This window comes from Natator depressus, chromosome 3 (genome assembly GCF_965152275.1).
Source record: "Natator depressus isolate rNatDep1 chromosome 3, rNatDep2.hap1, whole genome shotgun sequence".
Classification (NCBI taxonomy): domain Eukaryota; kingdom Metazoa; phylum Chordata; order Testudines; family Cheloniidae; genus Natator; species Natator depressus.
Genome location: NC_134236.1, coordinates 124,670,476 through 124,688,815, shown reverse-complemented (window position 1 = coordinate 124,688,815; position 18,340 = coordinate 124,670,476). Strand labels below are relative to the sequence as shown.

General features: G+C 45.6%; 1 protein-coding gene across 1 annotated transcript; it reads left to right on the top strand.

The window, feature by feature from the left end:
• The first annotated feature begins 1,607 nt into the window (after positions 1-1,607).
• Positions 1,608-17,414, top strand: LOC141984528 (uncharacterized). Its single transcript, XM_074947607.1, has 4 exons — positions 1,608-1,802; positions 11,380-11,749; positions 12,338-12,646; positions 17,350-17,414. The coding sequence occupies exons 1-4, from the start codon at positions 1,608-1,610 to the stop codon at positions 17,412-17,414; spliced, it is 939 nt and encodes a 312-aa protein (XP_074803708.1).
• Positions 17,415-18,340: the final 926 nt, after the last annotated feature.

Sequence of the window (18,340 nt, the reverse complement as noted above, 5' to 3'; positions counted from 1 at the left end):
GCAGCACCTTGTGCACAAGCAGGACCGGTGGGAAGGCATATATGAGGTGGTCTCCCCAAGGAAGCAGAAATGCATCTATGATTGAACCCGGGCTGTGTTTCTGGAAGGAGCAGAACATGGGGCACTTCTTGTTGCTCCGGGTGGCTAATAGGTTGACCTGGGGAAATCCTCACCTTTGAAAGATGGGATAAAGAACATCTGGATGGATGGATCATTTGTGGTTGCAGAACAATCTGCTGAGATGACCTGCTAGCTCATTCTGCATTCCTGGGAGATAGGACGTGTCCAGGTGAATAGAGTGGGCTATACAGAACTCCCATAGCTGGAGGGCTTCTCGACATGGGGGGAAGAATGGGCTCCACCCTGTTTGTTGATGTACAACATAGCAGTGGTGGTGTTTGTCATCACTGCCATGCTTTGGCCTTGTAACCGGGACTGGAAAGTTTGGCAAGCCAGTCGCACTGCTCTGAGTTCCCTGATATTGATATAAAGGGAGAGCTTGTCCTGTGCCCACAGGCCCTATGTTTGGAGATCTCCCAGGTGCGCCCCCCAACCCAGATCTGATGTGTCCGTTACTAGGGACAAGGAACACTGTGTGCTGTTGAAGGGGACACCTTTGCATACCATCTGAGGGTTGAGCCATGACTGTAGGGACTCGAGTATGTGTCCTGGCACCTTCACTACTGAGTCCAGCCTGTCATGCCCCAGCTGGTATATCTGGGAGAGCCACACTTGAAGGGATCTGAGCCTCATTCTGGCATGCTTGACTATGTATGTGCAGGCCGCCATGTGTCCCAGGAGACTAAGGCATCCCCTTGCGGTAGTGGTCGGGTACCACCTGAGACTTTGAATAAAGTCTGTCATGGCCTGGAAATGGGTCTCTGGCAGGAATGCCCTTGCCTGTACTGAGTCCAGCACTGCTCCAATGAATTCTATTCTTTGGGTCAGTAATACGGTTGACTTACGTTGAGGAGGAGTCCAAAACTCTGGAAAGTGGACCTGACCATACATGAGACTCTGCCTGCTTCCTGGTATGGCCCCTGAGCAGCCAGTTGTCTAGGTATGCGTATACCTGCACCTGCCTCCTCTGGAGGAAGGCTTCTATGGCTGACATGCACTTGGTGAATATTCGGGGGGGCTGTTGACAGACTGAATGGGAGGACCGTGAATTGATAGTGTTTGTGGTTGAGTGCAAACCAGAGAAAATGTCTGTGCGCAGGTCGAATGGCTATGTGAAAGTACGCGTCTTTCATCTCGAGGGCGGTGTACCAGTCTCCCAGATTCAGGGAAGGGATAATAGTGCTCAGGGAGACCATGCGGAACTTCATCTTCACCATGAACTGGTTGAGTCCTCACAGGTCTAAAATGAGACACCCCCACCCCCTTTGCCTTGGGAAATAGCAGGAGTAGAATCCCTTGCCCCTTAGCTCCCAAGGAACCTCCTCCACTGCCCCTATGGCGAGGAGCGATTGCACCTCCTGGATAAGGAGTTGCTCATGAGGACCACAGTGGTGCCGAGGACCCATGCACTGATGACCGGTGTCACGATGAGGCGTGGGACCGGTGCTGGGATGATCTCGCTGAGGACCAGTGCATGGGATCCGGCGATGGGGAATGGTAGCGGGTATCTGATGCTGGCAATTGAGGATGAAGGCCTGGTGCCGCGGGTCGGTACTGGTCCTCTGCTGGCGCCGGGGATTGGTGCTGGTCTGGCCTCAGTGTCAAGGACGGGGAACATCACGTCACCAGTGCCAGAGGTGCTCTCATGGGGCTCGGTGCCAGGGAGCAGTGCTGCAGCAAAGGCAACCAAGAGCGGTGCCGGGTATGGTGTCAAGCTGGGGACTGCAAGTGCCACATCATAGTGGGCTTGCCTCTAGACAGTACTGGTCTTACTGGAGGCTTGTCCCTGAGAGCCGGGGACTGTCTGGGGTGGAGGATGGGTCTAACACCTCCACCTGGCACTGCTCTGCTGGAGACTCACTACATGCCGGACTCGATGGTCCCCTGTGGGGCACCAAAGTCAATGGCACCGACTCATGCTGATTTGATGCTGGGTCCTTTCTGGGGTGTGCTCGTGCATCCCCTGACAATCCTGCAGATACTGGGGATGGTGAGCGCCCTCTCTCAGCCTTCTTGTGCCTCTTGTGTTGCATCGGGGAAGTTGAGTGGTGCTGGGCCACTATCCCTGAGTTTGTGGCCGTGGAACACCCATGGTGAGGGTCATAGGTGCTGACTGCCCTGCCCCTGCACCACCCTCACCCAGCATTCAGGCTCCACATATCTTGAAGAATGTCCAGTTACAGTAAGGAACCTCCTCTTACATCCGCAGATTCACTGGAAACCAAACACCAGTCACGTGAAGAATGAAACACAAAACTCATATCTGGGGGGGTGAATAAGACTGGGAGGAGATGGTAGGAGAGAAGAGAGGCTTGGAGAACGAAACTTGCAGATATGCTGTACCTCTGATTTTTTTTCTTAGTCGATGAGCTCCAAATTGGGGGTCCAGAGCTGGGGAGACCAACTTCCTAGAATTCAGTCAGTGGGATGATTCTCTATCCCCTATGCCTCTAGTTAGGTCCTTGAAAAATAATGCAGAAGCATTAGAGATTGCTATTGTAGCTGTAGAAATAAAATGTAACAGGTACAATTACCTTGCTGATGCACGCAGAACTGTTTGGAAGCACCTGGGGGGAAAAAATGAGTCTGCAGGATAAGTTAAAATTGCATATAGAGTAAACATCAAATCACTTGCATTGAAGTCTAATAGAGTTTTAAGGATGTGTAACATTAAGTAATGGAATAAGAAACTGATTACTCACTGCAGGTGTACAACGGTGTAAAAGACAGGAAATGATTATATGAAGGAAAGTTCAAAGGGTTTCGCAGCTGCCAGAAGACAGTGCATTGAATGTTCTCCTATGTGAGTCAGTAACACATCATTTGTGCCAGTAAGGATTAACTCACAGGTAAAACGATTGTAAGAGTTTCTACCACTCTCCTAGTAATAAACAAGTTAGCAAACTGGTAACTTTCTGAAGACTAAAGAGTTAAAACAGAATACATAGGTGCAACAGAGAACTGAAGCTGAAGTAATGGAAGAGAAGCCTGAAATGATTTGTCCATTACTCAGGGCTGTCACAAGAGCCCAGATAAATAATGTGTTTAGTTTTGGCTATTTCCCTTGGTCAGTTAACTCGTAATCCTCCTTGTTCAAGGGCATGTAGTGAGGAGTCATGAAGGTCATGGGAGCCATGATTATGTGAAATGAAGTGGAAAACTAGAGGTCTTTTTGGAGCACTTCTCATGTTCCTGATTCTGTTAGCAAGACAACTACCGATTTCCCATGGGAAATACAAGGAAAGAAACCATAAGAACAATCAGTGGAGAGGGAGGCCATTATTGGGAAGGCAACAAGTTCTGCCACCCAGCAAAGAAAGAGAATGGGAAACTATTATGGCACTTGTGTACTAAACTTCTGCTAGTGTTCGGTGTACACTTACATACAGAAATTAACCAATACTGTGTATAAAAGAATGTGTTACTCTATGTATAAAATAAGATTAATCTGTTTTATCAGATTTTAAGAGAACAAATGATTGCCATAGCTTCCCAAGTTAGAAATGTTCCCGTAGCAAAGGAAAATGAAATGGATGGCTAGACCTTGATATACATTTTTTTGCAGAGTTGCCAGCTTGGTGTACGGCTGACTCATTGTTCCGGTCACATAAAGTAGCTGACAACTACCATATGCATAATTCAGGCCTGTTAATGGAAATTAATATCTTCACTGCACAACTGTTGATATTAAAAAGATGGTAGAGAGATCCTGGCATTACTACTCTGGAAAGAACAATCAGCATTCTGCTATTTAAGACTTTGAATTTGATCATGCACTATGATTTCTAATCCAATATTTCATTCAAGCTACTGATTGCAAACGCAAGGTTATTTTGTGTAGGTGGAAAAAACTGTGAATGAAAAAGAAAATGCTGCCTGAGATTATTTTGAAAATTACCATGGAACAGGAATCGTTGCTATGCACATAATATAACTGATTAGTGCACAAAAATCTACATTAACCCTATGATGGAATGTAAAAACAGTGGCTTAAATTTTCAGAAGTGGCTAGAGATTTTCAGAACCTCAATTTTTGGGTGCATTAAAAGCACCTGATTTTCAGAAAATGGTGAGTATCAACCCTCTGGAAATCAGCCCCATTTAAGACCTCTCAAGTTGGGGGCACCCAAATATTGAAGGACACAAAATCACTAGCCCCTGTTGAAAATCTAGGCTATTTTCTGTAACCTGTTCAAGCAACACACTTGAAAAGGTGAGCTGTCTTTAGAGCAGTGTAATTTAAATGTGCAAAACTCCAGCAGAATTCCACTGTAGTTAGATTGCAACTTGCACGAAGAAGGGGGGCTGCAGAATGCAAAAATGGGAAGTGATGGCTACATCTCCAAATGTTTGTCAGCTTGTTAGTATAAGTGTGAAGAAGTATGGATGCTTATCCAGAGCTGCTCAGACCTTTCTGAATGTCTGTGGAATCAATCTAGAGATCATCTGAAAACAGGTTGTCTTCTGAGATTTCCAGGATTTTTTTTCTTGTGGTCAGGCTAGAAGTGTTGCAAGAACAGAGTGATTTATCACAAAATTCTGCCATTTCTGTGTCCAGTCAGAATCTGGAAATTCAGAGGGGCAGAAAACCAGAGAAGTTAACTTTTTTGGGTTTGAGCTTGCTCCGTGTTTGGGATGAAAGTTCAGAGATGCTTTTATTTGATATAGACATGGATGAACTGGTCTGTAAGTGATACAAAGAGAATTTTAAAAACAAGTGATGACGATTAGCACTTAAATACTACGTGTCACCAGTGAATATCATGTTAGAAATGGGGATTGGAGTACAGAGACTTTAGCCCGCTTATTCTAGGGTAGCAACAAGCATCAAAAAGCTTTGTAACCTTTGATTAAAGATACCAAACAAAAGGGAAAACACACAAACATGTGAAATGTATAGTGTTAAATAAGGAGTTCATTTTAATGATCTATTGGTCCCTTTAGCTGTAAAGAGTTTCTATAAGGAAACCTCCCTCCGTGACAGTCTTTTAGCTAGTATTAAAGATGGTGGTAACTGTCCTTGTGCGGAAAAGAGAAAAACATTACTGGAGATGGACTGCAGCTGCTACTGTTGCTGCTGTTAAAAGTCGGATCATTTTTCTCTGAAGAAAAATATAAGACCAACATGCACAGGGGGAGAGAACAGCAAAGATAGAACATGCCGCTTCTGGGTCTGCTGCTGACTCTGCTGCTGGAAAAACACAAGTACAGCAAAAACAGCCTGATTAGCCACTCTGAGCCCTGGCAAGCGTGTACCATGGTTGGGGTGGTGAGGGAAATGCTTTTAGTTTCCTCTCTGGTGTTCTAAGGCCTAAGATCTGACACACCAATTGTGGTTCATTTAATTTCCAATTCCATTCTCCTTCTATTTATCAGTCCTAATATAAAAACAGTCTTTGGGTAGTATCAGTAAATCATTTTGTTTGGACTAATCTAGTCTGTTTCCTTTACAAGCCCGTTCTATCAATATTCATTGTTACAGGTTATAACACTACGAACTTTCACCTATTTTGCAACAGTTGAGCTCACAATAGGGGTAGGTATGTTAGGTTTCAGTTATTACAAACGTGCCCCAACAACTGGACTGTACTTCTCTGAATCTTGGAATCCTTAGTAATGTACCTTTTCTAAAGGGCCTAGTTAAGGCAGAAGCACATGCCTACCGTCCTGGTTTCTGGAGTTATGTTGTCACAATCTCAGCCATGACTTAAGCTCTCTTGGTTGTGAAGAACATCTTAGGATACGTCTTCACTAGCAACATTAAACCATCTCAGTGAGGGGAGCACGGCTACCAGCGCTGGGAGCACTGTCTACACTGCCACTTTACAGCACTGAAACTTGCAGTGCTCGAGGGGGGGGTGTTTTTTCACACCCCTGAGCAAGAAAGTTGCAGTGCTGTAAAGTGGCAGTGTAGACACGCCCTTAGAAATGTGATCAGAGTGTAACTGATGCAGTGGCTTCTGCCCAATTACACAGCCAGCCTGAAACAATTGCTCTGTGAGATGTGAACTTCCTCGTTCATCTCAATGGGCTGTTCAAAGCAGCCAGTTTCAGAGTGAGGAGTGTGTGTGTGTGTGTGAAGTTGCTGGCCTCCATTGTCACCACCTCAGCAGAGGACTGTGTGTGTGATGAGGAGAGAGGCCTCACTGCTACCCCCATCTCCACCATGCTTTGTTGGCCTTCCCCTGCCATCAGTCCACACACAGAACCCTCTGTGGGCTGGATGGGGTTGAATCTTCCCTCCTCCAGGGCAAACCACAGCCTGCCTAAAGACTGGAAAGGAGAGAGACTCCAACCTGTTCAAAAAGGAGTGTTTAGTTGTGCCCTGAGCAGTCAGCAAATGGCTCTTGAGTGAGTCTGATCACCAAAATTGTGATCAGAACCAAATTTGTGATCAGAACCATCACAACCAAAATTGTGGCCACAGCCTGGGGCTATTGTGTGGGTAGGGCCATAGGAAATCCCCTATGTGTGCTTAGGACTTTACTCTTCCTTATTATATCCTTGCAGTGTAAACTGCAGATCACTTACACTGTAATCTGATTATTTTGCTGTTGTGTATGATGAAGTTCCTCCATTGACACAATCAAGGCTTCCAGGTTACAAGTGATCTTTCTTCAGATTTCGGCTTGTTTCCAGGCTTCAGTCTACCAGCCTTTGCTAGTGCTGTTACAGTGGTAATCAGTATCTGTAGTTATCTCCTTTCTTTCAGTCCCTTCATCTTTTATTTTCTTTCTTTTGTGACCTCTCTTTCTTCTTTGAATTTATTACTTACTTTCCTTTGGCTACATCTGTAAATATGGGTATCACAATTAGTTTCCTCTCAATGTGTAGGGGATTTATGCCTCTATATCATGCTCTCCACTTAATTTAATGGCTGGTTAATTAGATCCTCCATTTAATTAGATCAAAACCTTTCTTGAATCAAATTATTTATATTAAAATGAGACTGCACAACTTCTACTCTTTTTAGTTTGATCACTTTAAACAGGTACTCTTGGATAATTCAATCACGGAGTATAGACATTTTCGATTTAATAAGAAAGGGCAACACTCTGAATGACAGAAGAAAATGCCCGAAGACCCATGAGAGTGACTGAACAAATGTTGACTTTCTCTACAGACACTTACTGCAGTTATGGCCTTAATTCTGCATCCTCAAAGTCTGCCCCGGGAGTTTTGTCATTGACTTCAGTAGGAACATGATCAGGATGTGTAAGACCATATATTTGTCACCTGCAGCATCATGGTGGTAGCTATATGACTGCATAATTAACTGTCAAAATGTTCAGCGTTTACTGGATTGAAATACGAGGAAAACACTGTATCCCATCATTACTAATGAGAATTAGCCGCAAACATCTATGGGAGAATAGACCCACTGAATGTTTATGCATCTCATTACACTGTCAATTTCAAAGCAATGATGATACATCTGAAAGCTGGTTGGTGAGGCATCAGTCTTGAGTAGTTTAGTTTCAGCTGGTGGGCAATGGGGAAGGTGAACTTTGGTCATACAGTGTCCAGCTCTGCTCTTTAGTAATTGCCAGTGTGTTGATAAGGTAATGCATCCATATTCCCATAATAATATTGATTACTTGTATTATTATGGCACCCCAATCTGTCTCAGGGCTGTGTTATGCAATATGCAGTAATATATGTTATGCTATGCAATAAAACAGTAATACTAACTTTGGTTACTAAGAGGCCAGTGTTATGTGGTGTGTAAATTCACATACAACATCTGAAGGTATGGGGAAATTATGTGCCAATGGTGAATGGACAGATGGCAAGTTGATCTCTTTGGTTTGCCACTTTGGTACTTACCACATTTGAAAGAGAATTCTAGCATTGGTTTTATTTCTGTGGAACTGTCATTTTAAGACCTCAAAATAGTTATGGAAATAGAAGGATAACTAAAGGACCTGAATGCAAATCTTTTCCTTTTCAAGAGTGGTGATTGGTAAGTGGCAATCTTAGTCTGCCAGGTTATGGAGCTCTTATTTACTGAGTATTTACTCTTGCTACTGCACCCTTTGGCTTCAATGGGACAGTTTCTGTAAGAGCTCATTCACATAAGTATATGCTGCACAAGCAAGCCCAGTGTGACTTAGAGATGTGTCCAGATGTGTATTACGAGACATTTCTGAATTCTAAGCAACTAATTGTCCTAGAATTTATTGTGACCATAACTAGAAGGATGGTAATGTGACCCTAAGAACTCCTCAGCTCAGTGACAACCTCAGCTATTCCTATCAAGGCGGACACATTCAGATTCTCATAGCAAAGTGATAAATTCACTTTGCCATCATCAGATGTTGGGCCTAGTATTCCTTGATGTACAAGCCTGGATTATCCCAGCAATTCAATAAATGTTGGTAACACTTTAAGTTAAGGCAGCATTTCTATGTATTGTACACTGTTAATACTGTAATTAACAAAGGATTAATAAAACTTGCTAATACTTGATGATTTTCAAGTTAGAGTCTGACTCTAAGAATAATATTCAACATCCAACCCTGGTGCCTTTTACTCCCTCCTTTTTGGGAGTTGCGATATTAATATCCAGAAACTCCCTACAGATTTTAAAGTATGAGACTACCTCTTATTACAATTTTTAGGGAGGGAAAAGCAATTTCTTGTAATTGTTTATAAGTTAATTATATGAATACTTCATGTAACCTTAATTTGGAATATTATGTAGATTCTCCCTCCCCTCTTTTTATTATACTAGGCAGGGCTCCTTATGAGCACTCAGTATTTTTCAAAGAAACATGCAGCTATTTGTGTTCTCACAAGAGGAATAAAGTGGCTTCCGGTTGTGAAGCTGTTTAAAATCTTTTTAGTTATAACACTTTGTAAGTAAAAGTGCTCTTTGTCCACTGATTTCGCAAAACACTTTACAAAGGTGAGTAAGTGTCATCATTTCCCCTGTGTTACAGGTTGGGAATTAAGGCACAGCAATTGATGGGATTTTCAAAAGTAGCCTCTAATTTTGGATGCCTCAAGTTTTGGTGAACAACTTTAGGGCAAAATGTTTAAACTTGGACTAAAATGAGGCTGCAATGCATAGTCTGCTACCTAACTATAAGTGGCCTGATTCTCTGAAGACCTGGGTTTGCAGAGTTCCCATTCCGTTCCCTTGAAGTTCTGGATTTTTAGTGTTTAAATCAAGGCCTAGGTTTCTGAAGATGGTTATTTAAAAAAGCCTCCAAAATTACAGGCCACTAGTGAAAACTTGGGCCTAATATTTGCTGTATGACTTTGGGCAAGTCAGAAGCAGAGCAGGTCCCATCCTGCAAACACAAAGGCTGCAATCCCACAAATCACTCTCTGCAAGTGCAACCCTCTGCTATTGCAAAGGGCCTCTGTGTCAGCACAAGGGCCATCTGCACAGAATGACTTGCAGGATCAGGGCCTTATGTGCAGGCATAGCTTTATACATGTAAGTAATTCTGTTGACTTTGATGGGACTACTCAAATGTAAAGTTAAGCTTAGGCCACATGGCTTCTTTTTAGGCATGATATAATTTTTCTAAGATGTTAAGTACTAGTCATTGTTAAGTATCAGTCAAGTTCACCTAAGAGAACATGGGAAGAAATAGAAAAGAGAAAAATCACCGTTGCAAAAGTAATTCCATCCCATGTTTTCCATAACGTATGAAGATGAGGGAGGTTTTAATTAGCTGTTTTTATATGTGGGGGAACTTTGCTTTGCTAATTTATTGCATAGCAAGTATAAGAACTTGATCCCGGGCTCGGAGGGGAATAAAACCAAGTGTTGAATAAATTTTTTGGTTGTTTTTCCGAGAACCTAGCTATTTTGCCATTTTTAATGACGGGAAAAGAAGTTTTCACAGTGGGGCAAAATTTCACTTAAGTAAACTAATTAAATGAATTTGCTCTCCTTAGGAAAATTGCTATTAAACTGTCTTGGCCAGTGCAAATGATGAATTGGCCTCCTTAGACAAATCCAAAAGTTCTTGTGAAAAAGCTGTGAGACTTTTCAAAGAGAAAATGGATTTTCACGTGATTGAAGAAAGAAAATGTGTTGTCAATAATCTAGTCCAGTTTGATAGTGACCAAAATTGCTCCGATCTGATGGCAATTTGGTGGCCTGAAAGCAATGAATTTAGTGGTGTCAATCCACTCAATCTCAGTTGTTTACATCACTAAATCTATCATAATTGAGTCCAGTTGGTAGAATCAGCTGATGGATATGGAGCCTAAACTCCTTTCTTCTAGGGAAATAACCCTTTCAAAGCAGGGCTTTCTTTGGCAACAGGGTGGGGCAGCATTGGGAAGCTTGCTTTGCCATTTGTTCGATGGCAGAGATCTTCCATTTCCAGGGCAGTCAATCTGGAACCTTTTGCCAGCACTGTCACTTTAAAAAAATGAGCAAATGCTATTCTGTTGGGAATATATTGTTCCATACATGCTGCAAAATGTCTAAGCAGCCTTCCCAAGTTAATAGCACTGGCATAAGAGTGTTGGGAATTTCTGGTTTCTATAGAAACTTTAAAAACATTTGTAAATCTTTCTCTTTAGCAAATATGTTCTATTTTATGATAAACCAGATGCTCCAACTATTACCTTTTTAATATTTTGAATAATTTAGAAAAATTGGTGTTTGTAGAACAGTGTCAAAATCTGATGAAATTACAGAATTCTATACAATCTCTTTCGAACAGTAAGCCCTGGTCTACACTAGGACTTTAGGTCGAATTTAGCAGCATTAAATCGATGTAAACCTGCACCCGTCCACACGATGAAGCCCTTTATTTCGACTTAAAGGGCTCTTAAAATCGATTTCCTTACTCCACCCCTGACAAGTGGATTAGCGCTTAAATCGGCCTTGCCGGGTCGAATTTGGGGTACTGTGGACACAATTCGACGTGGCCTCCGGGAGCTATCCCAGAGTGCTCCACTGAGACCGCTCTGGACAGCACTCTCAACTCAGATGCACTGGCCAGGTAGACAGGAAAAGAACCGCGAACTTTTGAATCTCATTTCCTGTTTGGCCAGCGTGGCAAGCTGCAGGTGACCATGCAGAGCTCATCAGCAGAGGTGACCATGATGGAGTCTCAGAATCGCAAAAGAGCTCCAGCATGGACCGAACGGGAGGTACGGGATCTGATCACTGTATGGGGAGAGGAATCCGTGCTATCAGAACTCCGTTCCAGTTTTCGAAATGCCAAAACCTTTGTCAAAATCTCCCAGGGCATGAAGGACAGAGGCCATAACAGGGACCCGAAGCAGTGCCGCGTGAAACTGAAGGAGCTGAGGCAAGCCTACCAGAAAACCAGAGAGGCGAACGGCCGCTCCGGGTCAGAGCCCCAAACATGCCGCTTCTATGATGAGCTGCATGCCATTTTAGGGGGTTCAGCCACCACTACCCCAGCCGTGTTGTTTGACTCCTTCAATGGAGATGGAGGCAATACGGAAGCAGGTTTTGGGGACGAAGAAGATGATGATGATGACGAGGTTGTAGATAGCTCACAGCAAGCAAGCGGAGAAACCGGTTTTCCCGACAGCCAGGAACTGTTTCTCACCCTGGACCTGGAGCCAGTACCCCCTGAACCCACCCAAGGCTGCCTCCTGGACCCAGCAGGCGGAGAAGGGACCTCCGGTGAGTGTACCTTTTAAAATACTATACATGGTTTAAAAGCAAGCATGTGAAAGGATTACTTTGCCCTGGCATTCGCGGCTCTCCTGGATATACTCCCAAAGCCTTTGCAAAAGGTTTCTGGGGAGGGCAGACTTATTGCGTCCTTCATGGTAGGACACTTTACCACTCCAGGCCAGTAACACGTACTCGGGAATCATTGTACAACAAAGCATTGCAGTGTATGTTTGCTGGCGTTCAAACAACATCCGTTCTTTATCTCTCTGTGTTATCCTCAGGAGAGTGAGATATCATTCATGGTCACCTGGTTGAAATAGGGTGCTTTTCTTCAGGGGACACTCAGAGGAGCCCATTCCTGCTGGGCTGTTTGCCTGCGGCTGAACAGAAATGTTCCCCGCTGTTAGCCACAGGGAGGGGGGAGGGTTGAGGGGGTAGCCACGCGGTGGGGGGAGGCAAAATGCGACCTTGTAACGAAAGCACATGTGCTATGTATGTAATGTTAACAGCAAGGTTTACCCTGAAAGAGTGTAGCCAATGTTTTATAAAATGTGTCTTTTTAAATACCGCTGTCCCTTTTCTTTTCTCCACCAGCTGCATGTGTTTCAATGATCACAGGATCTTCTCCTTCCCAGAGGCTCGTGAAGATTAGAAAGAAAAAAAAACGCACTCGAGATGAAATGTTCTCCGAGCTCATGCTGTCCTCCCACACTGACAGAGCACAGACGAATGCGTGGAGGCAAATAATGTCAGACTGCAGGAAAGCACAAAATGACCAGGAGGAGAGGTGGCGGGCTGAAGAGAGTAAGTGGCGGGCTGAAGAGAGGGCTGAAGCTCGAATGTGGCGGCAGCGTGATGAGAGGAGGCAGGATTCAATGCTGAGGCTGCTGGAGGACCAAACCAGTATGCTCCAGTGTATGGTTGAGCTGCAGCAAAGGCAGCTGGAGCACAGACTGCCACTACAGCCCCTGTGTAACTAACCGCCCCCCTCCCCAAGTTCCATAGCCTCCACACCCAGACGCCCAAGAACGCGGTGGGGGGGCCTCCGGCCAACCAGCCACTCCACCACAGAGGATTGCCCAAAAAACAGAAGGCTGGCATTCAATAAATTTTAAAGTTGTAAACTTTTAAAGTGCTGTGTGGCATTTTCCTTCCCTCCTCCACCACCCCTCCTGGGCTACCTTGGTAGTCATCCCTCTATTTGTGTGATGAATGAATAAAGAATGCATGAATGTGAAGCAACAATGACTTTATTGCCTCTGCAAGCGGTGATCGAAGGGAGGAGGAGAGGGTGGTTAGCTTACAGGGAAGTAGAGTGAACCAAGGGGCGGGGGGTTTCATCAAGGAGAAACAAACAGAACTTTCACACCGTAGCCTGGCCAGTCATGAAACTGGTTTTCAAAGCCTCTCTGTTGCGCACCGCGCCCTCCTGTGCTCTTCTAACCGCCCTGGTGTCCGGCTGCGCGTAACCAGCAGCCAGGCGATTTGCCTCAACCTCCCACCCCGCCATAAATGTCTCCCCCTTACTCTCACAGATATTGTGGAGCACACAGCAAGCAGTAATAACAGTGGGAATATTGGTTTTGCTGAGGTCTAAGCGAGTCAGTAAACTGTGCCAGCGCGCCTTTAAACGTCCCAATGCACATTCTACCACCATTCTGCACTTGCTCAGCCTGTAGTTGAACAGCTCCTGACTACTGTCCAGGCTGCCTGTGTACGGCTTCATGAGCCATGGCATTAAGGGGTAGGCTGGGTCCCCAAGGATACATATAGGCATTTCAACATCACCAACAGTTATTTTCTGGTCTGGGAATAAAGTCCCTTCTTGAAGCTTTTGAAACAGACCAGAGTTCCTGAAGATGTGAGCGTCATGTACCTTTCCCGGCCATCCCACATTGATGTTGGTGAAACATCCCTTGTGATCCACCAGTGCTTGCAGCACTATTGAAAAGTACCCCTTGCGGTTTATGTACTCGCCGGCTTGGTGCTCCGGTGCCAAGATAGGGATATGGGTTCCGTCTATGGCCCCACCACAGTTAGGGAATTCCATTGCAGCAAAGCCATCCACTATGACCTGCACATTTCCCAGGGTCACTACCCTTGATATCAGCAGATCTTTGATTGCGTGGGCTACTTGCATCACAGCAGCCCCAACAGTAGATTTGCCCACTCCAAATTGATTCCCAACTGACCGGTAGCTGTCTGGCGTTGCAAGCTTCCACAGGGCTATCGCCACTCGCTTCTCAACTGTGAGGGCTGCTCTCATCTTGGTATTCATGCGCTTCAGGGCAGGGGAAAGCAAGTCACAAAGTTCCATGAAAGTGCCCTTATGCATGCGAAAGTTTCGCAGCCACTGGGAATCGTCCCAGACCTGCAACACTATGCGGTCCCACCAGTCTGTGCTTGTTTCCCGAGCCCAGAATCGGCGTTCCACAGCATGAACCTGCCCCATTAGCACCATGATGCATGCATTGGCAGGGCCCATGCTTTCAGAGAAATCTGTGTCCATGTCCTGATCACTCACGTGACCGCGCTGACGTCGCCTCCTCGCCCGGTAGCGCTTTGCCAGGTTCTGGTGCTGCATATACTGCTGGATAATGCGTGTGGTGTTTAATGTGCTCCTAATTGCCAAAGTGAGCTGAGCGGACTCCATGCTTGCCTTGGTATGGCATCCGCACAGAAAAAAGGCGCGGAATGATTGTCTGCCGTTGCTCTGACGGAGGGAGGGGCGACTGACGACACGGCTTACAGGGTTGGCTTCAGGGGGCTAAAATCCACAAAGGGGGTGGCTTTACATCAAGGAGTAGTTCAGGCAGGACTTCACGGAGGGTTCCAATAAGAAATGGTGCACCTAAGTTATTGTTCTTATTGGAACAAGGAGGTTAGCCTGGCCTCTGACTGATACATGGCTAGATTTACCTCGCTGCACCTTCTCTGTGAGTGACTGCAGTGTGACCTAGAGGAATGAGTCCCCTAGACAGGGGAGGAGGCAAATGAGTACAAAACAAATCTGGTCTATTTCTTGTTTTGATCAACTCCATCTATCTTTTACATCTTTGGCTGGCAGCAGACGGTGCAGAAGGACTGCAAGCCATCCACATCTCATGGCTGTTCGGCAGAAGATGGTACAATACGACTGCTAGCCATCCTCATCTCTTGCCTGCCTGGCAGAAGATGGTGCAATATGACTGCTAGCCATCCTCATCTCTTGCCTGCCCGGCAGAAGATGGTACAATACGATTGCTAGCCATCGTCATCTCTTGCCTGCCCGGCAGAAGATGGTACAATACGACTGCTAGCAATCCGTATTGCCTGCCTGATCACCATTAGACGGTTCAATAGGACTGACTGCAGGACTAAAGAGAATGACCTGGTCAAGTCACCAAAAATTTAGTCCCTGCGCCCATGTCTGCCCAGGCACTCCCAGCCGACGTGGCCAGGAGCACCTCGGACATGACGAGAACGGCTATCAGTTATACTGCACCGTCTGCTGCCAGAAGGCAATGGGTTGCTGCTACTGTGTAGCAATGCCGTACTGCGTCTGCCAGCACCCAGGAGACATACGGTGACGGTTACCTGAGCGGGCTCCATGCTTGCGGTGGTATGGCGTCCACACAGGTAACTCAGGAAAAAAGGCGCGAAACGATTGTCTGCCCTTGCCTTCACGGAGGGAGGGAGGGAACGGGGGCCGGACAATATGTACCCAGAACCACCCACGACAATGTTTTAGCCCAATCAGAGTGCTCCATTGTGACTGCTCTGGACAGCACTCTCAACTCAGATGCACGATTGTTTGCCGTTGCTCTGACGCAGGGAGGGGCGACTGACAACACGGCTTACAGGGTTGGCTTCAGGGAGCTAAAATCAAGAAAGGGGGTGGCTTTACATCAAGGAGTAGTTCAGGCAGGACTTCACGGAGGGTTCCAATAAAGAAATGGAGCACCTAAGTTATTGTTCTTATTGGAACAAGGAAGTTAGCCTGGCCTCTGATTGATACATGGCTAGATCTACCTCACTGCACCTTCTCTGTGAGTGACTGCAGTGTGACCTAGAGGAATGAGTCCCCTAGACAGGGGAGAAGGCAAATGAGTACAAAACAAATCTGGTCTATTTCTTGTTTTGATCCACTCCATCTATCTTTTACATCTTTGGCTGGCAGCAGACGGTGCAGAAGGACTGCATGCCATCCACATCTCATGGCTGCTCGGCAGAAGACGGTACAATAGGACTGCTAGCAATCCGTATTGCCTGCCTGCTCACCATAAGACGGTTCAATAGGACTGACTGCCGGACTTAAGAGAATGACCTGGTCAAGTCACTAAAAATTTAGTCCCTGCGCCCATGTCTGCCCAGGCGCTCCTGATCGACCTCACACAGGCGACCAGCAGTACCTCGGACATGACGAGGACGGCTACCAGTCGTATTGTACCATCTGCTGCCACAAGGCAATGGGTTGCTGCTACTGTGTAGCAATGCCGTACCGCGTCTGCCAGCACCCAGGAGACATACAGTGACGGTTACCTGAGCGGTCTCCATGCTTGCGGTGGTATGGCGTCCGCACAGGTAACTCAGGAAAAAAGGCGCGAAACGATTGTCTGCCCTTGCTTTCACGGAGGGAGGGAGGGAGGGAAGGGGGACTGACGATATGTACCCAGAACCACCCGCGACAATGTTTCAGCCCCATCAGGCATTGGGATCTCAACCCAGAATTCCAATGGGCAGCGGAGACTGCGGGAATTGTGGGATAGCTACCCACAGTGCAACGCTCCGGAAGTTGACTCTAGCCTCGGTACTGTGGAAGCACTCCGCCGAGTTAATGCACTTAATGCACTTCTGTGGGGACACACACACGCGAATATATAAAACCGATTTCTAAAAAACCGACTTCTATAAATTCGACCTTATTCCGTAGTGTAGACATACCCTAACTTGCATATTTAATTTAAAAAAAAAACCCTATCCTAAAAGAACTTTACAGTACTAAAATGTCTTGCAAGTATGACACTTGAGAAGAGGAGCTAGTGTGGCCTAGCGCTTACAGCAGTGGTTTTCAATCTTTTTTAATTTGTGGACCGCTAAACATTTTTGAATAGAGGTGCAAACCGGTTTGGAAATCTTAGACATAATCTGTGGACCCCTAGGAGTCCATGAACCATAGGTTGAAAGCCACTGGCTTAGAGCACTGAATGAATTAACACATTTTGCACTAAACTTTCCATTCTGAGAGAGTTCAGACCACTAGCTCTGTTCTAACATGGTTGATTCAATTCTACACTTGCATGCCTTTTCAGTCCTCCATGCAGAACTGCACTGGATTAATTCATCTCAAGAACTCAGCAGTGTTCTCATATAGCTGTAATCTTAATTGATTTTTATCTGCAAGTGTGAAGTTTTAGTTGATACATTGAATCAGAATGCCAACCTCAAAGAGCTATGCTAAACATCTGTAGTGCACTTAATCTAATCCTCTGTCAGAAATATACAAAGGCATGATGTCTCAATAATAATTACTGAATCACTGTGTCGTCAGAACAGAGAAGTTCCCTTCTTTATTTATATAGTGGCAAGTCTCCATTAAAACCTTCTACAGTTGCATGCTTTTTTAGCGGTGATCCACAAAATGGCATCCTGCATGGGCCGTGACCTCCGGATTCCGTCCAAACGAACATGATAGATGCCACTTTGTACAACAGAATAGCATCCTTCGCACAGCGTGACCTCACACATGCTATACATCTGAGGACATGCTCCATGGAGGATGACATTTTGTTCCACATGCACTCCATGCACTTTCAGGAGCCAGATGGAATAGACAAGGTTATTCCACACACACCACACATACCTGCAAGTAATAGGGTGATTATATTTCTCAAAGGGAAAACGGGACAATGCATGAGGCTAACCTAAGCCACTGCCTGCCCTCCCTCCACACATGGGGCTGGCCTGAGGCCTGCGTCCCCCCACCCCATGCAGGGCTGTTATCCAAGCCCAGCCTGCTCCTTGCATAGGGCTGACATAGCTCTTCACCCGTGCCCTGCCTGTCCCCCTGTGCAGCTGGCATTGCTGCTCACTGGAGCCCTGTTTTCCCCCACAGGCCTGGTGTCGCCATTCACCCACCTGCTCCGCACCTTCCTCTGCACCCTGCTAGAAGTCTGCACCCCACTTTTTTGGCAAAAGTCAGGACGGCAAGGACAGGGCTTAAAAAAGGGACTGTCCCGGCCAAAATGGGACATATGGTCATCCTAGCTAGTAAGTTTAATCTCCTGGTTTTTAGCTGTCTGGTAAAATTTCCAAGCCTTGTGTAACTGAATGAGGGTGAGATAATGTGCTTGAATTGGTGTGGGGAGGATTGTGTGTGTGTGAATAGGAGTGGGAGAGACTGATGCAATAAGTTATAAAGATACAGAACAGAGACCAATTTTTCAGAGAAAAGTAGGAAAGGGGAGACAGAGAATACAATATAGGGCAAGACAAAAACAGATTGCTCTTTTCCTTCCCTCTCTTCTACCAAGGTCGGGGATACTGAAGGTTACTCCACAGTAATTAAAGCTTTATCTGTCATAGTAAAGAAAAAGTAAAGGGAAGCCAGGAAGGGAA